The 26,052-nt window shown below is 39.1% G+C and overlaps 1 protein-coding gene across 6 annotated transcripts in view; it reads left to right on the top strand.

Annotated features, from left to right (window-relative positions):
* chd6 (chromodomain helicase DNA binding protein 6) overlaps positions 1-26,052 on the top strand; it is a 98,185-nt gene that overhangs the window by 53,183 nt on the left and 18,950 nt on the right. For all 6 annotated transcript variants that reach the window (XM_085274703.1, XM_085274704.1, XM_085274708.1 and 3 more), the window contains exons 5-30: positions 1,244-1,397; positions 2,371-2,520; positions 2,771-2,836; positions 2,950-3,011; positions 4,791-4,908; positions 7,043-7,129; positions 7,282-7,419; positions 8,918-9,039; positions 10,465-10,708; positions 11,814-11,990; positions 12,176-12,319; positions 12,491-12,589; positions 14,251-14,407; positions 14,811-15,021; positions 15,208-15,403; positions 16,383-16,547; positions 16,685-16,864; positions 17,187-17,297; positions 17,709-17,911; positions 18,380-18,460; positions 18,546-18,664; positions 18,845-19,004; positions 19,151-19,240; positions 19,489-19,592; positions 21,287-21,416; positions 24,837-24,915. In XM_085274703.1, coding sequence (XP_085130829.1) covers positions 1,244-1,397; positions 2,371-2,520; positions 2,771-2,836; positions 2,950-3,011; positions 4,791-4,908; positions 7,043-7,129; positions 7,282-7,419; positions 8,918-9,039; positions 10,465-10,708; positions 11,814-11,990; positions 12,176-12,319; positions 12,491-12,589; positions 14,251-14,407; positions 14,811-15,021; positions 15,208-15,403; positions 16,383-16,547; positions 16,685-16,864; positions 17,187-17,297; positions 17,709-17,911; positions 18,380-18,460; positions 18,546-18,664; positions 18,845-19,004; positions 19,151-19,240; positions 19,489-19,592; positions 21,287-21,416; positions 24,837-24,915 — 3,547 coding nt within the window. The remainder of the gene's footprint in view (positions 1-1,243; positions 1,398-2,370; positions 2,521-2,770; positions 2,837-2,949; positions 3,012-4,790; positions 4,909-7,042; positions 7,130-7,281; positions 7,420-8,917; positions 9,040-10,464; positions 10,709-11,813; positions 11,991-12,175; positions 12,320-12,490; positions 12,590-14,250; positions 14,408-14,810; positions 15,022-15,207; positions 15,404-16,382; positions 16,548-16,684; positions 16,865-17,186; positions 17,298-17,708; positions 17,912-18,379; positions 18,461-18,545; positions 18,665-18,844; positions 19,005-19,150; positions 19,241-19,488; positions 19,593-21,286; positions 21,417-24,836; positions 24,916-26,052) is intronic.

The raw sequence follows: 26,052 nt of genomic DNA, 5'->3' as shown, positions 1-26,052 counted from the left end.
TGAATGAGGGAGGACAGAAATGGCAACAGATGTGAAGTTAAGAAAGGAAGCAGCCGAGTTATGAAAGACAAAGAAGGGAAAAAAACACCAGTGAGTGTGAGAAGAGAAGAAGCTGCCAATGAAAGTTATGAAGAGAATGTAGGAAAGAGATGATGATCAGTGCCATGAAAGGGGCGGGGGTGGGGGAGTGGGGTAGTAAGGATGAGAAGCTACAGGGATAATGATGTAAAGGAAGAGTGGAGATAAGAGACAGTTTTTGTGCAAAAGAGAGAAAATGTCTTTAACCGGTGCAGGAGATGAATCTGTTTTGCGCCTTAGACTCTGCCTGCCAGTATTATCCTAAATCATTAGTCACCATAAGCAGTTCATGTGTCAGCTGCATTTTTGACTTAATAGCATTTAATTGTTATACTGTAAAGTCAGCGGCAGAAGAAAGTGTGGAATATTGAGTAATTTTTTCCAAAAGGTGACTTATACTGCATGTCAACATTTTGTTTAAAGTTTTATTTTGTATTTTTTTTTTTATTTGTGTCAACGATGCTTGATTGCTCATTCGACAGGCAATAAATATCTGCTCGAGAATGTCAAAATTTTTATGTTGCTTCCCTTCTTAGTTTAAAATGAATAGCTTTATGGCAGTATTCTATACATTAATAAAAGGAGTCAGAAAAAAATCAGGGTTCCCCAAAGGGAAATTGTTTTATTGCAGTTGTTGTGAAAAAATGTTGAGAAATCTACAGAAGTAGAAATGAGACAAAATGACATTTCTGATGGATAACATTTTTTAAAAAGGGGAACAACGGATTTCCATCATACCACAATTTGATTTGACAAAGTGAAAACAAAAAGAAATGATTTGTTCGTTGTAGTTTTAGTAAGTGCTTGAAGCTGGGGACCTATCATTTCAAGTAATTGAACATTACACTTTGCTCTTTTGCGTTAACTCCTTTATTAAAATGTTGCAAACAATGCATTTACTGTCATTTCTCAGGCTCTGATTTTGCTGTCAGGTAGCAGTTGGGCAGTCTCGTTGTAATCTGTGATCAATCAGTGGTTGTCTTTTGTGATTAGGAAATGACAGTACTTCTGCATATTAGCATAAAGAGTAAGAGCTGAAAGAACTTCCTCAACCAGTCTGCCACAAATCCTCAGGGAGCAGCAGAGTTTCCAGCCGCTGAGTGAGAAAATGCTGCTGCAGGCTACTAGAGTGGCGAATTACTCATCAGAATTCCTGCCCTCACAGAGATCCTGGCGCAGCGCCGGTGGAGAAGAAGAAGAAGGGGAAGAGGAGAAACCAGGAGCTGGCTGTCCAGGAGGGGGTGGAGAGTGATGACACTACCTCAATGTCAGCCATTAACATGGGTGGAGAGGACAGCCAAGACCCCCTGGATAATGCAGTGAGTGCACAGCAAAACTGGATAGAGGCTGAACACAAAAGGCTGTCATCACAGTATTTACAAAGAAAAACCTACACAAAGGATAAAGGGTCAATTTGATGATATTCTGAACATCAGTAGCATTCTTAATGGCAGGAATCTTAGCAGTTTTTTTCGTCTTTAGTTATATACCACTTTTAAAACAACCAGAGCTGAACAGAGTGCACATTAAAAAAACAGGGAATGTCAAAAATAGGTGCACAGACCACCAAAATGGAAAACAGGATTAAATGTCTAAGGCCATTAAATAAACAAGAGCCACCACAAGTTGAAAGAATGTGTTGAGATTTGCGTCATTAAGGTAGGAACATTTGACTGTGCGATGCAGTCCGCAATTAGAAGCAGTTCTTCTAGGATCTACAAGGCTTAGAGGTAGGGTGGAGGCAGATGAGCGCTTAAGTCAATTCAGTATTTGACAGGCATACAGAATATCAATGCTAGTGCTGCTGTAATGCTTCTCTATTTTGCTGGTGCTAATTTGGAGTCTTCCAGCAGCACTCTGTAGCAGCTGGAGAGAGTCTGAGCTAGCCAATACACCAGTGTGTTTCAAATATCCAGGAGAGCAATGTGTTGATAAAAGTCGTCGTGTCACTGAGAAATCGGATGGGCTTCAGGAGGCAGGTGGAGTTTTACAGATTGCTTCTCTTTTTGACTGGAAAGACATTTTTGAAGGCACAAAATAAAATGGACAAGATTTCCACATCGGAGTGTCAACCTGACTTAATTAGTTTAGCATTCTTTCTTACATTCACTGCAGTATCTGCATTGTGTAAGAGTAACACTGATACACAGTCGCTGAGCATAAACATTTAATCATTTCTCTTTTCTTTAGTTTACATGTAGATATACTTCCTCATGCCTTCTTTTTAATTCTTCTGTCCTTTTTTCTCCTCGTATTCTCTCTCTTTTTTTTTTTTTGCCCCTCCTTCTGCAGAAGCGACGTTCGGGACGACAAGTCAAAAGGAGGAAGTACAACGAAGATTTGGACTTTAAGGTGGTAGATGATGACGGAGAGACCATTGCAGTTCTTGGAGCCGGTCGCATCGCGGCGCTCAATGCCACTGCTCTGGCATGGCAGGCTGAGGTAAGCACATAGATGGTCATCTGGTTCTTTCTTACTTTTTCCTCTCAGTTTTGTTATATCTATGTTATCATTAAGGTTTTATAATATTTAATATCTTAATAATTATAGCTTTTAAATACATTTTTGGTGTTTATCTGATTGCAAAGGTTTGTTGCTTTGGAGTCTTAGTGTTAGGCCTGTTTTAATAAAACCTTTGCATTGCATTGCAGCCTTAAGCTTCAGTAGTTAATCTTCTGATTCTGTCTCTCAGGAACCACCTGAGGATGAGGCCAACATCATTGAGAAAATTCTGGCTGTAAGAACAGTGAAGAAAGAGGTGAAGGACAGAGAATGAACACACACACTCGGCTTATATAGTTTTTTTTTTTTCTTTATCGCTGCTCGCTTATTTCTCGTTTATTAGTTTTGTCTCTTTCTGTATCTCCATAGACGTCATCATCAGAGGACCAAACGGAGGAGATTGAGGAATTTTATGTCAAATATAGAAATTTGTGAGTACCTCTTTGACATTGGTTATTCATGCAGTTACATATACTGGAAATTGATATTTTTAGCTGTCACGGATGAGGCCACTTTCACTGTTGTATGTTTTCCTGCACAACAGTGAAAACATTCCTTTGCCTCTTGTGTGATCATTGTTGGAGGAGGCACAGGTTAGAGATGTTGTGCTGCATTGCAGGTTTGATGTCAGGTTAGATCAACTGTTGGCAAAATCGTGTGTTATAGACTAGATTAGAGTAGCCCTTTATTGTACATGTACAACAAAATTGTGGCTGCTCTGCAGCGACTGTGCGGATTTAAATAATAAACAGACAGGAATAAATAGCAAACAGGAGAAATATATACAATCAAGAGGGCTGTATACAAAAATAACAGAAAGACACACATTAGAGAACAAATAGTGGTATTCACAGTTAGAACCGCCACTCTGTCTAATACAGTCTAAAACTGCACTTCCAGTAGCACTCGCACCTGTGAGCCAGCCGGCAGATTATAATTGCTTATGTGGTCAAACATTCTTAGATCTGCACTGCTTTCATAATAAACCATCACTTAATTTTCTTCCATACTTCAGAGCATGAAAGTGTGTACATGACTGTGTAAACTGGGCATGGCTCTTGTACATTTAGGCAGTCGTCACCATCGTTGATAAAATGATAACTTTGACTGCACGACAGCTGCTAGCATTGACAAAAAGGTCAGCAATGCCAATAATTAGGTCTTTTGACAAGTTAATTACTGGTTGGAGGGATGTCAGTTACTCGTCATCTTTCGTCTTACAACCTCGCATTCATTACATGAAAGGAATGTCGTGCCTTTGTTGAAGTTGTTAATAGTTTTTATGACATTTATTTGAAGTAATTCGAAGTTTATACACATGTGGTTCTCTAACAGTTGCTTGTAGCTTTGCATCCGTAGTCTCACAAGCACTCAGTTAATTTTATCCCCGAGGCTCAGGTTCTCCAGCCAGTCTAGGGATCTCTTGAGACTTTTTTCTCTCTCTGGGACCTTTTATTATAAAGAAAAGACCTAGAGAAATATACATTAGTAATTAAGATTGTAATTTACTCTCTGAGGTGATGAATAAAACATGATCAGATCGCTTGAGCAGTAAAACTGAGTCAGTATGAATGTTACTCAGTAGAATAATGTATTCAGAAATTAGAAATATGTAGTAATAGTGTAATATTTGTAGTATTAAAAAAATCACCATTATGCATAATGCAATTGCAAATATATAAGCATTTGCATAGTAACTACATGGTATCCCTTAAACACGTCAGATACATTTCTAGTATTTGTCCATTTATGGGTTGAGGTTTATAGATTAAATCACGTATGTTAAACTGCAGCCACAGGAGCAGTAGTAGAATTTGTTTTGCCGTCTTTCCTTTCCCTTTAATTAGGGAACACTTTCTCAGTATTGCTGATTAATTCCAATTAAGGTAACTACTTCTAGCTGAAAATGCATATTTTAATCACTTGCAGTGCAGAAAACACTGGTTATGTTGAGTGAGGTGAAGGCTGTTCTCTTTATGGATTGATTTTCAACTGTTCACACAGTTCAAACAGGCAAACGCCCGATTGTTTTGGGAATCCACCCATAAAAATAGAAAACTGTACGAGTATTTAAATCATCTTCTCATGTGCCTCTGAACCACTTTCAGTGTTCAGGTTTTAGATCATCCTTTTGACATCCTGTTCTGAGCTGTTCTCACACGAGCTGAAAGGCTAAGTAGCTGGCTATGTTTTTTGTCATGTCATTTCAGTTCCTACCTACACTGCAAATGGGCCACTCTGGAAGAACTAGAGAAAGATCCCAGAATCCACCAGAAAATCAAGCGCTTCAGGACCAAACAAGCCCAGATGAAACACCTGTTTGCCGAGGTAAGGTTAACCATCATACCCTCATATGCTGTTCAGGACTGGATAAAGGGTTAATATTCTCCTTTTAAATGACAAGACAAGTTCATGTGCTATTATCCAGCTAACCATTTCCAAAGCTGTGTTGCCCATAACAAAATAATTATGAACATATAAATATGATTAGTTTGTGTATGTAATGAATGGGCCACGCTGCCTGATAGTTCACAGCACATCCATCCTGTGTTACTGCAAAGTGTTCAGGGTGCTTCAGAGGTTAACAGGCTAACTCCATCAGGATGTGATGGGGTAACACCCTGACACAGAAGCATCATTTGTTCTTAAGTGCACAATTTCATCTTCATGGGAGTCGACCTTGTCACACTTCATGGGAGAGAAATCGTTGTTGTTGCAAAACTGTTAGTAGACTTGTTTGACAAATGGGTTCAAATACAGGGAGTGCAGAATTATTAGGCAAGTTGTATTTTTGAGGAATAATGTTATTATTGAACAACAACCATGTTCTCAATGAACCCAAAAAACTCATTAATATCAAAGCTGAATGTTTTTGGAAGTAGTTTTTAGTTTGTTTTTAGTTTTAGCTATTTTAGGGGGATATCTGTGCGTGCAGGTGACTATTACTGTGCATAATTATTAGGCAACTTAACAAAAAACAAATATATACCCATTTCAATTATTTATTTTTACCAGTGAAACCAATATAACATCTCCACATTCACAAATATACATTTCTGACATTCAAAAACAAAACAAAAACAAATCAGCGACCAATATAGCCACCTTTCTTTGCAAGGACACTCAAAAGCCTGCCATCCATGGATTCTGTCAGTGTTTTGATCTGTTCACCATCAACATTGCGTGCAGCAGCAACCACAGCCTCCCAGACACTGTTCAGAGAGGTGTACTGTTTTCCCTCCTTGTAAATCTCACATTTGATGATGGACCACAGGTTCTCAATGGGGTTCAGATCAGGTGAACAAGGAGGCCATGTCATTAGTTTTTCTTCTTTTATACCCTTTCTTGCCAGCCATGCTGTGGAGTACTTGGACGCGTGTGATGGAGCATTGTCCTGCATGAAAATCATGTTTTTCTTGAAGGATGCAGACTTCTTCCTGTACCACTGCTTGAAGAAGGTGTCTTCCAGAAACTGGCAGTAGGACTGGGAGTTGAGCTTGACTCCATCCTCAACCCGAAAAGGCCCCACAAGCTCATCTTTGATGATACCAGCCCAAACCAGTACTCCACCTCCACCTTGCTGGCGTCTGGGTCGGACTGGAGCTCTCTGCCCTTTACCAATCCAGCCACGGGCCCATCCATCTGGCCCATCAAGACTCACTCTCATTTCATCAGTCCATAAAACCTTAGAAAAACCAGTCTTGAGATATTTCTTGGCCCAGTCTTGACGTTTCAGCTTGTGTGTCTTGTTCAGTGGTGGTCGTCTTTCAGCCTTTCTTACCTTGGCCATGTCTCTGAGTATTGCAAGATATCTCACTATTTTTGACTTTTCTGAGCCTGTCAAGTCCTTCTTTTGACCCATTTTGCCAAAGGAAAGGGCGTTGCCTAATAATTATGCACACCTGATATAGGGTGTTGATGTCATTAGACCACACCCCTTCTCATTACAGAGATGCACATCACCTAATATGCTTAATTGGTAGTAGGCTTTCGAGCCTATACAGCTTGGAGTAAGACAACATGCATGAAGAGGATGATGTGGACAAAATACTCATTTGCCTAATAATTCTGCACTCCCTGTATTGCAACGTGTCAAGGCAAGTCATTTTTGTGCATTTTTTTTAAGTCACTGTTGTTCCCTGGGAGCTTTTTAAGTACTGCAACAGAGGGTATCATGTTGTTATGGATGGGGAGAACTATGTATAGGCACCGTACAAGAAGAGAAGAAGAATTATCAGTGGACGAGTTACAAAAATGAGAAATGGCACTATGCACCTCTGGGTTTTTGTCATGGCCATGCGGCCCGGTTTGTGACACAATGCTAATGATTAAAGTCAAATTACATTTCAGGTGTTCTCATGTGAGACTATTTTTTAGAATCAAACTGTTTTTTTTTCTTGTTTGTTTTTTTCCCTTCATCCCTCTTTGTCTCTGTTTTTTTTTTTTTTTTTTTTTTTTGTAGCCCGATGAGGACCTATTTAACCCAGACTATGTAGAAGTGGACAGAGTGCTGGAGGTAGCTGTTACCACAGATACAGAGACCGGAGAGGTAGGTAACACATAAACACAGACACCCTCCCACAGAGGTGTTTTTCTGGTTTGAAAGTAGCTATTACCGAAGATCCTCAGTGTGATGGTGCTCTCAGAATCCTGTGGTACAAATACAACATGTTTTTTTTTCTTTCTTGTATGTGGTTGTAGGAGGTGACCCATTACCTCGTTAAGTGGTGCAGTCTCTCATATGAGGAGGCAACGTGGGAGCTGCAAGAGGACTTGGACCCAGAGAAGATCAAAGAGTTTGAGGAGATCCAGAAACTGCCTGCAGACCTCAGACACATTGTGAGTAGACACGTAATCGAAGATGAGTACCATAAGAAAACTTGATGCAGCGCTTTAAAATTAAGGAGAAATTTTTTCCTCATTGTAACAAACCTCAGTTCAAGAACAGATGGGCAAGGTTGAGTTCAGTTGAGGAAAAAGCGCAACACACTGTTGCACTTCAGAACTGCTGTTTTTGAAAAAATGCTATATTATACCACTATGTAGCAGATGCTGCCTGATAATGGTCATGATTTACTATGTTGTTTTATACTGTCATGTTCTGGTCACTGTTCATTGGGAAGCAGTTTAATCCTTTTAATCCCTTTGCACTAAGATGATCATTAGTTCCTTTTCAGTCGCAACATAAGCTGTGGTAGTGTGCTTGGATTAGTTCAAGTAATAATATGTAGATTAAACAAATGTGCTCCATTTAGGACTCATTTCTGTGAATAATATTGAATTTGTGTAACTGTGTATTTGCTACAGTGGTTGCCATTTTTCAGACTATTTTTCCTGCTCTGGTTCAGGAAGATAATGTCCCTTTTCTCTCAGTACAGTCCACAATGCTCCGATAGGCTTATTTATTTATTTATTTATTATTTTCACAGCTGAGACTCATTTGAATTTCTGAATAGATATGGAGATGTGGGCGGCAATTCAGACGTTTTGAGCCATCTTAGATACATAGTGAGAGAAAACATTTACATTAAAGTTAGGCTGGTGGGAGGATAATAGAAAAAGGGAAACTGCGCTAGTGTACACCATTATGACTTTATGTTTTATCTCTAGCCATTTCTGCAGAACAGACAACCTTGTCTGCCCACATCTCTACAACCACTGATCCTCAATTTTGCCTTTTTGGTGTTGCTTCTTTTTTCCCAATGCTAACGAGTGCAAACATGATCGGCTTTGTGTGATTTTTCTTTTTTCTTTAAATTCTTTTAATCCCTCACAGTCTGATTCGCCTCAGATATGTTCTGCTCTTTAACTATAGATCTGTTCTTAGCTGTTTAGTGTTAGTATAACTGCTTTGTAAGCAGAAGCAAGAGATGGCAGCGGTGTGACATGATAGGTTGTCATTATCCCAACAGCATATTTACTTTCCAAGGTTGAATACATAATTGTTACTTCAATAGCAGCAATTTTTTTGAGGTTCTTTCAATTTTTGGACATTCGGGAGCAAAAACTGAGCAAGTTATTGTAGCTCCTTTGCTATTATTAATTTAAAATCTAGTATAATCACCTTATTTACCCATTCAACCTCTATAATAGCTTCATTTTACACTTATAAACTGGCACAACTCACTTATCTTATTTCTGACTGATGAGAGGAACCAAATAATTTCATCATCTGATTATATCCCAGTTTTCTTGGATAGAGTTTTGTAATGATTCCAATCAAAAAATACAGCACATAACATGTAATAACTGTATTTTTGTTGTTGCATTTTGTTTAGTAATTACTGAAAAGGTACTGAAAGGGCAATTTATATTTGTATGTGTGTTTGCATCAAAGGAGCGTCCTTCTCCAGAAAAGTGGCAGAAGCTGGAGCGCTCTAGAGATTACCGAAATGGAAACCAGCTCAGAGAATACCAGTTAGAGGGAATGAACTGGCTACTGTTCAACTGGTACAACAGGTGAATATACACACTGGAACCATTCTAGTCACATTCACTCACTGAGGTTCAAACAATCCAGGGTAAATTTAGGGCTAAATAAAAGAAATAAAGCAAACTCTCATGATCAGTTAGTTGATTAATTAAAATAAGTCATAAACAATGACAGTTTTACAGTCAGTTAAGCTCCAATTATGCACTGAGGACTACGACTCACCTGGATGGCTCCTATAGGTCATACATGCATACATACATATATACACACTGGTTGTATACATTGTTACTTCTCTAGCAGGCGTGCTCTGTGTGTGGGTGTGTCCTGCCGCTCTCTCCCTGACTCAGGTGCCACCTCTTTCTCCTGTGGAGCCAGTGCGCAGCTGACTCCACTCAGCAATCAATCAACACTGCACTATAAAAGCTGCGGAGAAGCGCTGCCCAGTCTCTCAGTGGGCAAGCTCTGGCAGGGTTGGAAATGTGTCCTCGTGGTGGAGTGTGTCGCAGTGTGCCAGCTTCACTGGCATGTTGTACTTCAATTATGTGTTGAGCTACTAGTGAGTAGTTGTCACCTCCTGCTAGCAGAGAAGTGGGTTTCTTCCTTTGAATGATTCATTAATTTTTTCCCTTTATTTAAAGCAGCATTTATGGTCTGCTGATGTTTTGTTTGTTTGTTTTCTTCTTTTTCTTTGATAGACAACAAAAGAAAAACAGGCAATTTAATTATTATTTTTTTAAACCCAGTTATTTTATTATTAGTCTTAATCCCCTAGTCCTTTTTGGGGGACATTACCTGCATACATAAACTAAAACATCACGCAAACACACTAAAAATCATGGTGAGCACTTCCTGATTGCAAGAAGCAGAGGCCCAAAATAAAACATGAGTGCAACTCCTAACCTAAACGAGACAATAGATGTACTGTATCTAATCTTGTCATATTTTATGGCTTCATTCTAAATGCATTTCAAACTAAAGTCAGCCCCACTGCTGGCCTGAAACAAATTAGTTCCACGAAATGTGACCCGTGTACAAATGTGGTGCAGAAAACCAGTGAGACTTCCTTTCACTTCAAAAACACAAAAGCACTTTCACATGAGAAACAGTCTTCCAATCTGTGTACCGTAAAAGTCAAAGAAAATTCCTGCAAATGCATGTTGGGATGTAAAACAAGTCTGGCTCTACTGTCATTACAGAAGCAAAATTTAACAAACCTTGCTTTAATTTTTAAAACCTCAAACTTTTTAAATTAGTTTTTAACTTATGAGATTAGAAGTCATCATTTAGATGAGGAGCATTTGTATGTTTGACTGATTCGTGTTACGAGATGCAGAGTTCACGTTATTATCACAAATGTGTTCAGACAATTATGTGTACACAAACTGTAATCTATTACATGAAGAAGTTATTGTATAATTTGCACAAATGGATGCCTCTGGTTTTCATCCTAGAAAAAACTGTATACTAGCAGATGAGATGGGTTTGGGAAAGACAATTCAGTCCATCACCTTTCTCTACGAGATCTTCAGCATGGGGATTCGCGGGCCCTTCCTCATCATCGCACCTCTGTCCACCATCACCAACTGGGAGAGGGAGTTTCGCACATGGACGCACATGAACGTTATTGTGTACCACGGCTCGCAGATCAGCCGGCAGATGATCCTGCAGTATGAGATGTTTCACAGAGACCCACAGGTAATGTTTGACTGCAGTCATCTCCTCTCATTGATCAGCCAGGAACTGAATCAGCTGTGTTATGTTTCTCTACTAGCTTTGAAATGTAAGGTGTGTTCAAATATTTGGTGTTTGATTCCTGTTGAAATTCCAGAGAGGTTGGGGTTTTGGGGCCTTCTACAGTGATATAAAATGTCTTTATTTGCTCTGCAATCACTAAATTAATAGGAAAAATTGAAATGCTACAGGGTCCAGCTTCTCCTTTGGGAAAAAAAATGTAATCAGTTCAACTTTGTTCTGTACTTGCGCTTGAAGCTTAGTCTGTAAGAAACCGAGATTATGTCATTTTTCAGTATTTTATTTGACAAAACACCTAAAGGCATAAACACCTACATAATAAATAGACCAACTGAAGTAAAAATACAGATGAAGCCAATGTTAAAGTTGGGAGACGGCGCAGAGTCTTTGGATTGATGATTTTTCGTGGTCGGTCAAATGAGTTATCGCAGTTGTAGAGTAAATTTTTATTGCTCATAAATAACTGCAATGTTGTTAAACATCTACCTCAGTATTTATTTATCTGACTCTGTTAAACAGCAGATGTTTTTGTTTATGATTTTCAGCTTGTGTTTAAATCAATAAAAATTGGAAAAATTATACCATTCAGTTGCTAAACACCCGTTCGCTTTCACTCGGCTTGTACACATAACAGTGTTGCATCAGGGTTCTTATTGCTTCTTATTTATGTATAACAGAGAATTATCATTACTATAGTGTATGCGTTTATTATGCAAGCTTTAATTTTTATCTCCGCAGATATCCGAGGGGCTTGAATACTAAGTTTAGTCATGTGAGCCTAATGCAGCTGTGTAGCAGTTTCTGTTGTTTGAGGCATTCTTTATTCTATTTCTTAGTCAGCAAAAGTTCTATAATGTCCACCCCTGAAATACCAAATATGCGTTTTCCTTTTCTTTTTTTATAACAAGGGCAGAGAGACAAGTGTATCAGAGGCAGCAAAGAAAACTGGGATCAAAACTGAACCACAGATGTGATATTGACATGAACCTTTTGATTATCTTGACCCTGAAATATGAAGTTTATATTCTCACCCTTCCCTCTCTCACAGGGTAACACTATCCCAGGTGTGCTTAAGTTTCATGGGCTGATCACCACTTTCGAGATGATCATGGCTGATTGTCCAGAGCTGAGAAAGCTGCACTGGCGCTGTGTGGTGATCGATGAAGCCCACCGGCTAAAAAACAGGAACTGCAAACTGCTTGAGGGTCTCAAACTCATGAACCTGGTCAGTCTGTGTGTGCTATATAAAATAAAATAAAAAAGGCTGTTGTTTTAGTGCTGAAATGTAGTCTTATTTATCCCATTGGTTTTTTTTTTTTTTGGTTTTTTTTTTAGATGAACTCAGCAGATTATGTGTGTATTTTGTTGTTGTTATTTTATTTCTTCAGTATATTGTACATATTCCAACAGGAACACAAGGTCCTGCTGACAGGAACCCCTCTGCAAAACTCAGTGGAGGAGTTGTTTAGTCTGCTGAACTTCCTGGAGCCACTACAGTTCCCTTCAGAAAGCACATTTCTCGAAGAATTTGGAGACCTCAAGACTGACGAACAGGTATGCACAGTTTACAGTTTTCCTCCATTCTAGATTTTAACCAAGAAAAATGAAAATTTTGACGTCGTGTGCTAACATTGCTGTTCTCTCCGGCCCATCTTGCCTTTCGCTCTGTTTATTTTTTCCTCTTACTGAGCATCGCATTCACACTTTGTCTAATTTCTCCAAAAGGTGAAGAAGCTTCAGGCCATTCTGAAACCCATGATGCTAAGAAGACTGAAAGATGACGTGGAGAAAAATCTCGCACCTAAAGAAGAGACGATTATAGAGGTACGGCTGTGTTTTCGTGTGTGCTTGATATAGAAATGTAAGATGGGAGTAATGCTCCTATTTTTACAGTTCTCTGAGCTCTTTGCTGGGAAATATTTTTATCTTGCTGCATTCTGTTATGGCTGAATGATTCATCAAACATTACTGATGAAAGCTTCATTCACTTGGCAACAATACTGAATCCAGCAATTACACTTATTTTTTTATCAGTATTATTAGTCTTTATTAGTCTCTTAAAACACAACTAAATAAAAATGAAATTAAAATGAAGTTGTCAGTTAATTAAAATGAGTGTTCATCTGTGATGAGTGTCTGGTCTTGTTTCCTCTGGGTGCTCCAGTTTCCTTTCATATTCCAAACACATACAGATACAGCCACTTAAAATGGCCACCGCATCGCTGACAGGACCATGATGGATGTCTGTTGGAATTCTTGACCGATTGTCGACTGATAGATAACCGTAATGATATACCCTGCCTGTAACAGAATAGAATAGAATTCAACTTTATTGTCATTGCACATGCACAGGTACAGACGATGCAAACACGATTGTAACTCCCATAAGCAGTATTTAGGAAAACCAGTGGTAATTTCTTAAGTATCCACCAGGGGGAGCAGCGTGGAGGCGCATTCATTTACAGAGCCGCTACACACGTTTTCAAACATTTTGCGCTGTGAAAGAGAAAGTCCAACTTCAACAACAGGTATGAGTCCCGCAAAAAAGCGTTCAACCCGCAGTCTTTATTTAGTTAGTTATAAGTGCAAAAACTCTATGTGCTGATAGATAGGCGAGAATTTACAGTCATTAACGTTCAACCTGATGTGCGACTATACAAACGGCGCTCTCAGCCCCAACAGATTTTTTTTTTTTTTTTTTAAATATGCAATTTAGATTATTAGCAGCTGATACACATTTTATATATTTTGTATAATTACAAATAATTTGTAATTTTATTTTATTTTTTTTCTGAACTTTATGACAAAGTTAAAATGAGGGATTTTTGCTCTCCTCATTTTAGTGCTTGTTGTTCAGCTGCTGAGATTCATTTGCATATTGCCACCTCTTAATGATGAGAAATAAGAGCCCCCCCACCCCCAGCTCTGCCTGTCTGTAAAACCTTCTTAGTGAATGCCATTGATGTGTTTTGTCCTTTTATAAAGTTAATCACAAAAGATTTGTCAAATTTTTTTAGATTACTGTTAAAATCTGTTTTCCACAGTAGCCATATTAAAACTGCTGTTGATACATCTGCAAACCTTGTGACATCATGTTAAATTATTAAGTGTAATTTAAAAATGTAAGTAATTTCTACTTTATAGGATGATCTGTCAAGTCAGAACATGCTTGTTTAAATTCGTTGAGGTCCGCACAGAGAAAACAGTTTTCAGTGCAAGTCCGCGTTTGTGAAAACAACGACATCAGAATTTTTTTTTATCTTGGGGTAACTGAGCGCATGTCTCTATTGTCTCTACTGTTACAACAGGATGTATGACAAAGAGGAAAATAAGAGAAAGCATCAATAGGTCCCCTTGAAGATTTCTTCTCCATAACACTGACACACAGCACGCTATATCGGCTTGTGTCATTACTTAACAGCTGCTTAAAAAAAAGAAACACAATTTTAAATGGATGCTTTTTTTCTTTCCCGTCTTCTTTTCAGGTTGAGCTGACCAACATTCAAAAGAAATACTACCGAGCCATCTTGGAGAAGAACTTCTCTTTCCTGTCCAAAGGAGCAAACCAGCACAACATGCCCAACCTCATTAACACCATGATGGAGCTTCGCAAGTGCTGCAACCACCCTTACCTTATCACAGGTGAGAGCAAACATGCAAGCACTCACAGATTGTTATTCATTATTCATAGTCAAGCAGTTGTTCACCCACTCCCTCACTCTCCACTCCCACACTCATTGACCTTGTGTGCATGAATCTGCCTCCTTTGTTTTATGTACACATCTTTGATAACAGAATTATTTATTGAATTTATTACTTATTAATGTATTAGCACAATATATTTACAATACCATGTTGTCAGCTAACAGCGAGTCAAAACAGTTTAGAAAGAAACCATGAGTGCGAGAGGTAGCTGTGTTGAAGCTTAGTGCCATGCACCCAGATTCTGGGTGTTTTTCCTTTCAAGCATAGAATGCTTAAATAAAATAAATGTACCTTGGTTTGCCTTGACTTGCTTTACCTTTGCCTTCTTTTGTTTTTCTAGGAGCTGAAGAGAAGATTCTGGAAAGTTTCAAGAAGAGCCACAGTCCAGAAGCACCAGACTTCCAGCTGCAGGCCATGATCCAGGCAGCCGGTAAACTGGTGCTGATCGATAAGCTGCTGCCAAAACTGCTAGCCGGAGGACATAAAGTCCTAGTCTTCTCCCAGATGGTCCGCTGTCTGGATATCCTTGAGGACTACCTCATACAGAGGCGGTAAGGGGAAAGTACAGCAGGCTAGAAAAGAGCGAGGTAATATTCAGAGTAAAGGAAATGTTAGTCAGGTAATTTGGGAAAGAGAGAAGAAAATTTGAAAAGGAAAAAAAAATGCAACATTTTTCAAAAAGGAGAAAGGGGAAAAGTCGATTTACCCTCAAATCTGTGTTGGTGTGTTATCTCCAGCTACACCTATGAACGCATTGACGGTCGTGTGCGTGGGAACCTGCGGCAGGCAGCCATCGACCGCTTCTGTAAGCCAGATTCAGACCGCTTCGTGTTCCTTCTCTGCACCAGAGCTGGAGGGCTGGGAATCAACCTGACAGCTGCTGACACCTGCATCATCTTTGACTCAGACTGGAACCCCCAGAATGACCTGCAGGTGGGCACAGAGCTGCGTAAAGCATCCAAAGAAGCCGTCACAAATTTGCACATGCTGTATGTAACTGATGAGACCAGAATGCCTACTGACATACAAATGAATTTGTGTTGTCAGAGCATCATAAAAAAGATGGAGATCTATCTTAATCATGCTCTCGTTTGACTGTGCTAACTTGCTGCTTGTCTCATTCATGTAATATGTAGTGACATTTGTGATGAATAGTGGGACTGCAGTGGTTGACAAAATGCACGCTTGAAAGGATGCCTTGAATAATGAAGTGAGCATGCAGTGTTACTTGACTCGGAAGGTATAAGTCTTCTCCCGGCTCTGATGCAATGCCTGTTTCTGTATCTTGTATCAAGCTTTCTTAAAATCTTTACAGTTACGAAGATTTTTCATTAACGTGTCGATTTTGATTTTGTCAAGTCCCTGTTTTTGTCTTTCTTGCTGATCTGTTAAATGTTGAACAAATTCACTCTAATTAAACTACAGGTTAATGTGCTCATGCACAGTTAGTTTAAAAAAAAACAAACAAAAAAATAGAAACTCCTAAATAGACATGGTTGAATCCTCATGCTAAAAACAATTTCTCTTAACTTATAAACTCATTTATCTTTACACTTAATTCTGGAAAGTAATTGAAGCTAAATATCGATCCTTCCATTTTCTACCCCTTATCCTGGTCGGCATTACAGGGGCAGATGTACAGCAGACCTACTTCTTCCTAACCACTACCTCTAATGTGTATAAAAATATAGAATAATTATGTTACAGTTATGCTGAATTTGGCAAACGTTAGTCACAAGCACTGATGCAAACAATATGCAAATCTTACAGATTTAAATTTACTTTGATCTTTACCTTTTCTTTAATGATGTATAAATAGTCTCAGGCCCTCATAAAGTATTTTCAAACCAAGCTGAGAGAAAGTCTCTGTAAAATGTAATGCTTTACACTTCCATGCTTCCTACTGTTATAGGCCCAGGCACGCTGCCACCGGATTGGCCAAAGCAAAGCGGTGAAAGTCTACAGGCTGATCACCAGAAACTCGTATGAGAGGGAAATGTTTGACAAAGCCAGTCTAAAGCTGGGACTGGACAAAGCCGTCCTTCAAGACATCAACCGTAAAGGAAGCCTCAATGGAGTAAGAGATTAGTTTTGAGATATTCTTATATTGTATACGATTGTTTAATCTGTATTCATTTTGGTGTGAGATGGTCTGCTGTGTATGTATGAGGGAGAGAAACCCTCAAATCCTAGCTTGTGTCTGTTTTGCGACAGGTGCAGCAGCTTTCAAAGATGGAAGTGGAGGATTTGTTGAAAAAAGGAGCATATGGAGCCTTAATGGATGAAGAAGACGAGGGCTCCAAATTTTGTGAAGAAGACATTGATCAGATACTTCAGAGGAGAACTCAGACAATCACCATCCAGTCTGAAGGGAAAGGCTCCACGTTCGCTAAGGTGGAAATTCTTAAACAACATTAAACTCCTTAAAGCCTAAAACTTAAAAAAGGCTGCACACTGGAGGGATTTTTAGGGTCTCAAATGGTGTTTTAATTCGGCCTCATAGTCTAGGTGGTGTTCACAAGTTCTGAAAGCGGAATACTTTAAATAGTTTGGCGTGAAGATCAAATGTCTTAGTACAAAATATTTGTGCTAAACCTGAGAAATTGGCAGCTTAAGACCAAACATTTGATCGTAAGCCAGCTTGTGTCAAAACCAAGTAAACATCATTTTGGGTCTTAATATTTTTTCCCCCCGCCTTCTGCTTCTCGTTCCTCAGGCCAGTTTCATCTCATCAGGTAACAGAACAGACATTTCTCTGGATGACCCCAACTTCTGGCAGAAATGGGCCAAGATCGCTGAAGTAGAGATAGACTCCAAATCAGAGAAGGTAAGGAGGCTGACAGAAAATGAAAACAAGACGGGATGAATGAAAGAAAAGGAATAAGGATGTGAATACTCTAAAACATCAGACTTGAAAGTGTGAATAATAGAAGGATGAAAAAAAACTTTTTTACAGTTTTACTGAAGTAGAATGCACACCTAAAACTGGAGATGTCTTTAAACTGTGTGTGTGGGGGGATGGTATTTTGTGCTCCGAACACCTAAAAACTGAAACCCCCAGTGACATGAGGATGTTTGTGATCTTCATCCTTTCCCTTTTTCCTCAGGGTTCTTTCCTTTTTGAACACCACCAGAGGATAAAACTTAGTTAGAACCTTCTTTAAAATACTTCATCCTGTTATTAGAAAGACTCATGCAATTCTTGATCAGAGGCTGTCTACATTTGTCTTCTATCCAGGAGTCACTGGTAATTGACACACCCCGTGTAAGGAAGCAGACCCGTCATTACAACTCCTTTGAGGATGATGAGCTGATGGAGTTTTCAGAGCTGGACAGCGACTCAGAAGAGCGGCCTTGTCGAACTCGTCGCCTGGGTGAACGTAGCCGCCGCTACCTCCGTGCCGAATGTTTCCGGGTTGAAAAGAATCTTCTAATATTCGGGTAGGACCGGAGAGTGTGTTAAAGAAAACTGCATATGCCATATTAGACCATCAAGACTCTTAAACTCAGTTCGAAAGACAAAACGGAGACCATTCTTTTTCCAAGCTGCTGCAGAATATCTCCTTAGCGGTGGAATGATTTTTTGTTTTAGGAATGCATATACATGCTTAACAGGTGACATCTAACAGCTGGCAGTTCATGGCCATTAGACAGCGTGGCATAATTAATAATGACTTAACCTTTATCTCATATGTTTTTTAATTTGGGAGCTGAAGTGTGAACGTAAATGAGCCGAAATACAACATTAAAGTTTTCAGTTTGATTTGTTGTGGAAAATTTTCAATAAAGTTGTGATCACACACAGTTTGTTTCAAAGAACAGATCACTGATAGAAATCTGCTGCATTTTCCTTTACTATCTCATTTGTTTCCTGTGTGCATTTCTGTCCGCCCTCTCTGTTCTTTCTAGGTGGGGTCGGTGGAAGGATATCCTAAACCATGGTCGGTTTAAATGGCACCTCACAGAGAGAGACATGGAGGTGATCTGTAGGTAAGAGTAAGAGGAATCATCATTATCGTCTGTTTGTTAGCAGTAGCCAGAGTCCGACACATCATGTTTCCTTTTTGTTGTGTAGGGCTCTTCTGGTTTACTGCCTGAGACACTACAAAGGCGATGACAAGATAAAGAGCTTCATCTGGGATCTGATCACACCCACCAAGGAAGGCCAAGATCAGGCACTCGTAAATCACTCTGGTTAGCATTTTACTCTGCACATGTGCTACAATATACAGTATAAAGTCAGCTTATGACCTAAAGATTGCACCACGTATTGGAATGTATAGACCAGGATTAACTACTGGTATAAATACAAAGTTAAATTGGTAGCATTAACTCTGTGGAGAATCTTTCTTTTCCTCCTTGTCTGCATTGCAGGTTTATCAGCTCCCGTTCCTCGGGGTAGGAAGGGGAAGAAGCTGAAGAATCAGCTGAATGTTACTGAGGTGAAGAATGCTGACTGGCTGGTCCATTGTAACCCAGAGGTGGTGCTGCAGGATGAGAGCTACAAGAAACACCTCAAACAACACTGCAACAAGTCAGTGCATTAACAGAGCTTTTTGCTTATCACTACTTACATGAAGGACTTTATTTTACACTAGAGTGTGTTTGGTGGTGTTTATTTACAACATACAGAGTTTACGACATGGATTATGACACCGCTTCTCCTTTCTCACTCCACAGGGTGCTACTGAGGGTGCGGATGTTGTACTACCTAAAGGTGGAGGTTCTAGGGGAAGCTGCCACTCAAGGTTTAGAGGGGGTACCTGCCAGGTATGATGCAGACAACGTATCATTCACATAGTGTCAGATCAGTTGGCACTGCTGACCAGATCTGGCAAGAAATGAAAACCTTAAAATGAGCTGATTTGTTCAGCATTTTGGTCTTCCCACTTTTTTAAGCTCACATTTTATCTTTTACTGTTAACGTTGGAGGGAAATATGATTGACTGGCTTGTGTTTTAGTGCACTGACTTGACGCTGACAGCACTGACGGATGGACTGTTTGTGTGTGTTGACAGTAAACTTGAGGTGCCGCTACCTGACGTCGACTACATAGAGATTCCAGTGTCATGGTGGGATGCAGAAGCTGACAAGTCTCTCCTCATCGGGGTTCACAAACATGGTGAATACAGATGTCACATTTGGCACAATATTTTGCCATGCAGCATCTACTTTTTTTTTTTTTTTGCTGTGTGCTTTAATAAATATTCAGTTGTTAATTGTTTACAAATTTTTACCAAGCTTGACTTGAATTTGAACAGACTTTAAGGAACAAACATAGATGCCATCTGTTATTTGTGTGTGCAATGTGTAGTACTCTCAGATCTGTGTTTACACAATTTTTATTTGTTTATTTATTTATTTACTTTTTTTTTTTTTTTTGCTGAAGATGAGAAACTGCTTTAGAATATCACTGGACACCTACCAACATTCATTGGAAAGGAATATATGTGTCATATGTTTCCCAGATATTGACTTTTCTTGGGTGGGATGGTTAAGCATATCAACCCTTGTGTGCATATAGCTTTAGATTTATTTATTAGTTTGGGTGAAAGAAGTAATTAATTAAGTAGACAATCCCGTTGTTTTTATATTAGGTGTCAGTCATACAGACCTTGAGACTGGTCTGCAGTCCCCTGTGTCCCCTGTAAATGTGTATCCCCCAACAGGTTGGTGATTGGTTGCTCGCTGTTGCCAGGTGCAATCAGTCGGAAAGCTGCACCAAAAACCTAACCGTGCATGCTTTGCTCACTAGCAGATTGCTGTGGTTGACTCTAGTTTGCATGGAAGAAGCCAAGTTTCTGCAAACACTTGCCATTTACTCTTCCAGCTATAGTGAAACTGGAAAAAATGTGATGCAAACCAGAAACGGGGAAGATTCAGATTCAAAGTGAAGGTTGTGTTGCACTTTTCATTTACCTCCAAACAGTAGTTTGCAACTGTTTTGGAGACAAGTTGGGACTATCTGTGCAACCTACTGATGACCATGACAACCTGTTAGCAACTAAAAGCAAGGAGGTTTTTCAGTGCAGCACCTCTTTGCGACTAAATTCTAGCTAGCAAATGTCTGCAACCTCCAGTAAGCACATGCCAACCTGTCCCGGAAAACACACTTTTCCTTAGAGACCAGTGGTTACAGTGGGGGACATTGACCGCTCTCTAGGACTGAGTGAATAGGTTTTAAGTAACTGATTTCACATCAACTACCAATAATGTCGAGCATCCACTTGCTTGCGCTCTCAACATTTCTGCCCGTGCGCGCTCAACTCTTTCTGTACACCGTTATATTTGTGCCACAAAACCAGCCAATCACAGACTTGGATGCAAAAAAAAAATCTGATTGGCTGTTTTGGTCTCCAATCAGCTCGAAATGACGAAATGCAATATCCCAGAATCCATTTCGTCTCAAACGAGGCAGTGGCGGAGGAATGCAGAGTGGCGGAGTTTGAAATATTGCTCTTTCTGGGTCACAAAATAAACTTTTAAGATATTTTTATGAGAGAATGGTGCTGTGTAAACTTCAAATATCTGTTTGATTTATCAAAACATCACATATTTGCAAAAGTGCTCTAATGTTTTCGGAGATGCCAACACCACTCATGCTATGCTGAGCTTACTAAGGCTGCAGAGCAAAACATGATAATGGAGTTTTAATCTTTCTTCAAGAAAAAAACAGCTGATAATTGCTCCATTACTGATATAATGTATTGTTTATTAACTTATTAAGTGTTTGTTTTTCCATGCATACACAATGTGCAAACGTCCTGCTGCCTCAAATACTTGTTCACACTAGTAAAAGTGTTTTTCCTCTGACAGGATATGAGCGGTACAATGCAATGCGTGCTGATCCAGACTTGTGTTTTCTGGAAAGAGTGGGGATGCCTGATGTGACAGCTCTGTCCTCAGAGCAAGCAGGAGGAGAGGTGGCCTCTGACGTCGCTGACAGGTAAGGTACACGGAGACAAACACCAACACAGCAGACCACCGCGATTGTGTTCATAGATTGCTGAAAAGGTTTTTCGGGTATTCGGGAAAATTCGAAACATTATCATCTTCTGTTTGTTGTAATTTTTGTCTTTCTTTTTGCTGTGTGTGTAACAATGAGATGTTTATATGAGTACGTCGTACTAGATTTGGTATGTGAAACGATGATTAAACACACTGATCGTTTTGGCACAGGGACCCTTCTCAGCACGTTATAAAAAGGCCTCAAAAACTTACTGTGGCAGCTCACACCGTGTTTTGGTCGTGCATATTAAAAACAAATTCTTTGTTGATATTACCTCAGTTTCTATCAGCTGACCCTCAGTAACCTCTTTGTTTAGCACAGGGCCATTAATTAGCTTCCCTGCAGATCTTCAGCAGTTCTTTGTACTTCTTCCAGTCATCGCCTTTTATTTATATATTTATTTGTACTGCTGGTAGTAGTGTTCACAGCAGGTTGCCAACACATCCTGTCTCCTCTTGTTCCCTATTTGTATTTGTTTACACTGTCACCTCCCCGCTCACACACCTGCTTTACATACTGAGTGTGAAGATTGAAAGCACGTAGACATACAATTATAAATGCACAGGGTGGAATTAAGGTGCTTGTTATGGTGATAACAACCAGATAATATTTTTCATATAGCTTACAGACTAACACGCTCACAGCTATTGTGAGGACATTATCATAAAGTATTCAATTTTAGGCTCACCATACCCATGAACAGTTTATAAGAACTGTTAAAATCAGCTTCAGCAGTAATGTTTTCTGGTAGTTTCACTATACTTGCAAGTCTTGCAAGAAGAAGCAATGCTGCCAGGAGCCGCGAAGGAATAACTGTCAGAGAGGGAGTGAGCCAGAGAAATAGACGACCGAGAAAAGTGTGGGAAATTTATTTTCTGGGTGCTGCTGCTGCCTCGGCTAATGGTAGCGCTGTGAAGATTAGACGCATACATTTGAACAGGAAGCTTTGATCCACTTCCTGAAGGTAATTGAAGTTGTCGTTCGCTTTGTTACCTGTTCAACCTGAAGCTGCGCCCAGCTGAGCACAGCGACTGTGTAGCAGGAAGATTTTTTCATTTCATTTTTTCATTTATTTATTCATTTTCAGGCACAACAAATACCTATATTGAACATAAAATACACAAAACAAAAAACAAAACTTGCCTGAAAAAGGAGTGGGACGAAGAAAACTTATTAAATCCCACCCCTATACTCACTCATCAACAAAAAAAAAACAATAAACTTCCCGCAGCTACGCCCATCATTGCATACAGACCCATCAACAGCCCCGGGCAGATACAAGCATCTAAGCGGCAGCTCGCAACCAACAATTAGAGCCTTCATAACTGAATACAGAATATATAAATTATAAATTGCATTACCACAGGTAACAGGCAGTAATAACTACAAGTAACAAACACACATACATATACATACATATATATCTACACACACAAGTACATATATGTACATACATACGCACACTTTATTTTTTTATTTTTATTTTGGAATCCATACCAGCAATGGTAAGAGGACAGACATTACAGAGCACTTCTAGTCTCAAAATGTTAACTCTGCAGGGTTCCTACAGAGCTTTGAGAACAGGATAGGAGAAAATAAATGAATGCAGGGAGACGATGTTACAAGGATGAAATTGTGCATGCAGAAGCAGTAGTACAGGAAATGTGGCCATGCAGAACCTGCACAGGTGTGAAAGTGTTTTGTGTGCTAATACTTCTCTTTATTGCTGCCCGAGGAGTTTTTGCTTTATGTTGAATCTACAACACACACAGCACAGGTGTGATATTTTTGGATGTTAAAAGTTTTTGAAATGCTGGTAGGAAGCCTTCCAAAAGAAACAGCAATTATACATAGAAGGATTTTTCAGGACTTTTGCAGAAACCTAAAAATACATTGAGGAAATAAAAATCCATGAGCGATCATGAACAATGCTTATTTAATTCATTAACAGTTTATGCAAGTGATCATAAATAATGTAAAATCTAAACATGAATTCTCATTTCTGTCTTTACAAAAAATAGAAGAAAATTTGGTACTACAGGAAAGTTCCTTCCAAGATGAATAGAAGTTCTTTATTCACAGCTAATAAACCCTTTTATCTTTTTAATTTTTTTTCCTTTAAGAAGTGCCCTTAATTAACCCATGTGCTGAATTCATTTCAGTGAATTCATTAATTCATTTTCCCCAGTAAAATTGGAATCGCATTGGTGCAGAATTTTAAATAAATGATTAAATAATTTGATTTAGAAGACAGTCATTTGCAAACCCCTGCGACAGACTCACAGTCTGACTCGCAGAGTGTATCCTGCTGCTATACAGTAGTTTGAATCTCACTCCGGAGAGGCAGCTGAATGGCCAGCGTGATGGTTAGTAGCAGGTGAATTTTTGAAATTAGAAAAAGGGTGATTTTCTAAAAATTTCACATCGTCTTGCCTGTTTGACAAATAGGGGGGAAAAATAAAATGCCATAGCGTCTACCCAACCAAAATCTGCATGAGGGAAAAACTATTAATTTCCTCCCTGTGAAAATGCACAATGGAAATGGCAACCCACATTCAAAAACATGAACATATGCCACAAACATCAAATCTCTGCAGAGACCCATCTGTCTTTTTTCATTAGCAAATTTTGAAATATGCTGTGCACCAAAACATTGAACAGCAGTTCAATAGTAGCTTATAACTAATATCAGACATTAGAATAACCACTCTGCTCTTTACTGGGTTTTTGAGAAATTTGTGAAGAACTAAAAAGAGGAAATAAATAAAAAAAACAAACAAACAATTTAAACCAGCATAAGGAAACTAAAGCAGATCTGTGTGGAGCCTGTGATGTGACTCCTCAGTGAGGCTTTGTTTTATTTTTCATAATCACATTTGTTTTTCTTCATTGCATTAATAAATTGCCACCAACAAAATGTAAGAAGATGTGAATTCATGTTCAGCTGTTTTGTTATTACAGTACCCATCACCCCACACACACACACACACACACACACACACACACACACACACACACACACACACACACACACACACACACACACACACACACACACACACACACGTGTGCCATACAAAATGTTTTTTTTTTTACATCTTATCACATTGTCACTGCTCATAATCTGGCAGGCTGTTTGTTGTTGTGCTTCGTTAACAGCTTTTTCTTCTTCTGTCATCATGTTTTCCTGCCTGTATTTACTTTTTTTTTTAAATCTGTTGTCCTAGACTGCACATTTACTCTAATTCATCCCCCGAATTCTGTCCTTACATGTGTTGCCCAGTCGTATATGGTAGAAGCTCACTAGGATATTGTTATTAACGCTTTTCTCCTCTATGTTTTTGTTTCTCTTGTCAGCGCATGCAAAACTGAGGAGACGAAGGATGATCCTGAAAACAAACCAGATGGAGGAGAAGATAGAGACGAGAGCAGCAAGGTGAAGTAAAAGCTCTCCTGAGACTATATTAGTGATATGTTTTTTGTTGTCTTCTCTTCCTCTCTCGCTCTGCACCATGCCACAGACAACTTGAGATTTCTTTGAATACTTTCTTCCAATGTGTTATAAAAAAAAAGGAAAAGTAATTTTGCATGGGGGAGGGGGATTAAAATTGCCTCAGGGAAGAATTTCTTTACGTTTTGGACATTTGCAAGCTGAATACTTGCATGGCTACTAGGTACTATTAAAATAAAATGGTTGAGTTAATGGTGCATTTTTAAACGCTCTAATACATTTGACAGCAGAACAGATAATGTTTTCCAAATGCAAAAATCTCATCTCTAGGTTTTTATTGCTTACTGAGTCAGGTTTCATTTGGCAAGTCCAGCGTGACTAACATAAACTCCAAAATGAAAGTTTAACCTCTGAATATAAAAGCTGTCGACCATCTCAAAACATGAATTCCAAAAATATTTTTTGGCTTAAGATCAGTTTTTGTCAATCTGTAGAAACCTGGCATTCACAGGGAATGTGTCTTTGTGATATGATCATATAGTCCATTTCAATAGTTCATAGTTTAATAACAGCGTGGTATTGCATTCATTATCATTTATTTTACTCCTCAGCCAAAACGGCTGACGGGGTACTGCCGTTGTTGCAGCCAGGACATCCATGATTGTAAATGCTATAACTCGAGAAGCAGGGCGACATAAAAGTTTCAAATTGATACCATAGGTGCATCTACTAAAAATCTCGGATGAATTTGAATCTTTGACTTAGAGGTTGAGGTCACAGAGGTCAAGTTTTCTAAAATCTTGTGAATGTGATCACTTCAGAACAAAACAGCACGGGATTTTCAAATTCATACCCCGGGTGCATCTGTTAGGAGACTAAAGGGTACTACTGGCAGCTGCCACTGTTCTATAATTTAAATATTCTTACTGTATCATGATTTTAATTAGAATTATACTGGCCAGTCTGAAGAATCCTTCTAAAAGAATGATTTATTGTATAGAAGAATTGTTACTCTTACACCCTGATCTAGGGGTAAGGGGAGCAGAGCATATGAATCATGTGAGACCAGGTGATGTAAAAGGACAATAATACCAGACACACCAGCAAATCTAATGGGGATTG

The sequence above is a fragment of the Mchenga conophoros genome, linkage group LG5 (genome assembly GCF_057382185.1).
Source record: "Mchenga conophoros isolate Kocher_MC1m ecotype Shallow Benthic linkage group LG5, M_conophoros_male_GT1.1, whole genome shotgun sequence".
In the NCBI taxonomy this organism is placed as follows: Eukaryota; Metazoa; Chordata; class Actinopteri; order Cichliformes; family Cichlidae; genus Mchenga; species Mchenga conophoros.
This window is presented reverse-complemented; position numbering and strand designations above follow the sequence as displayed.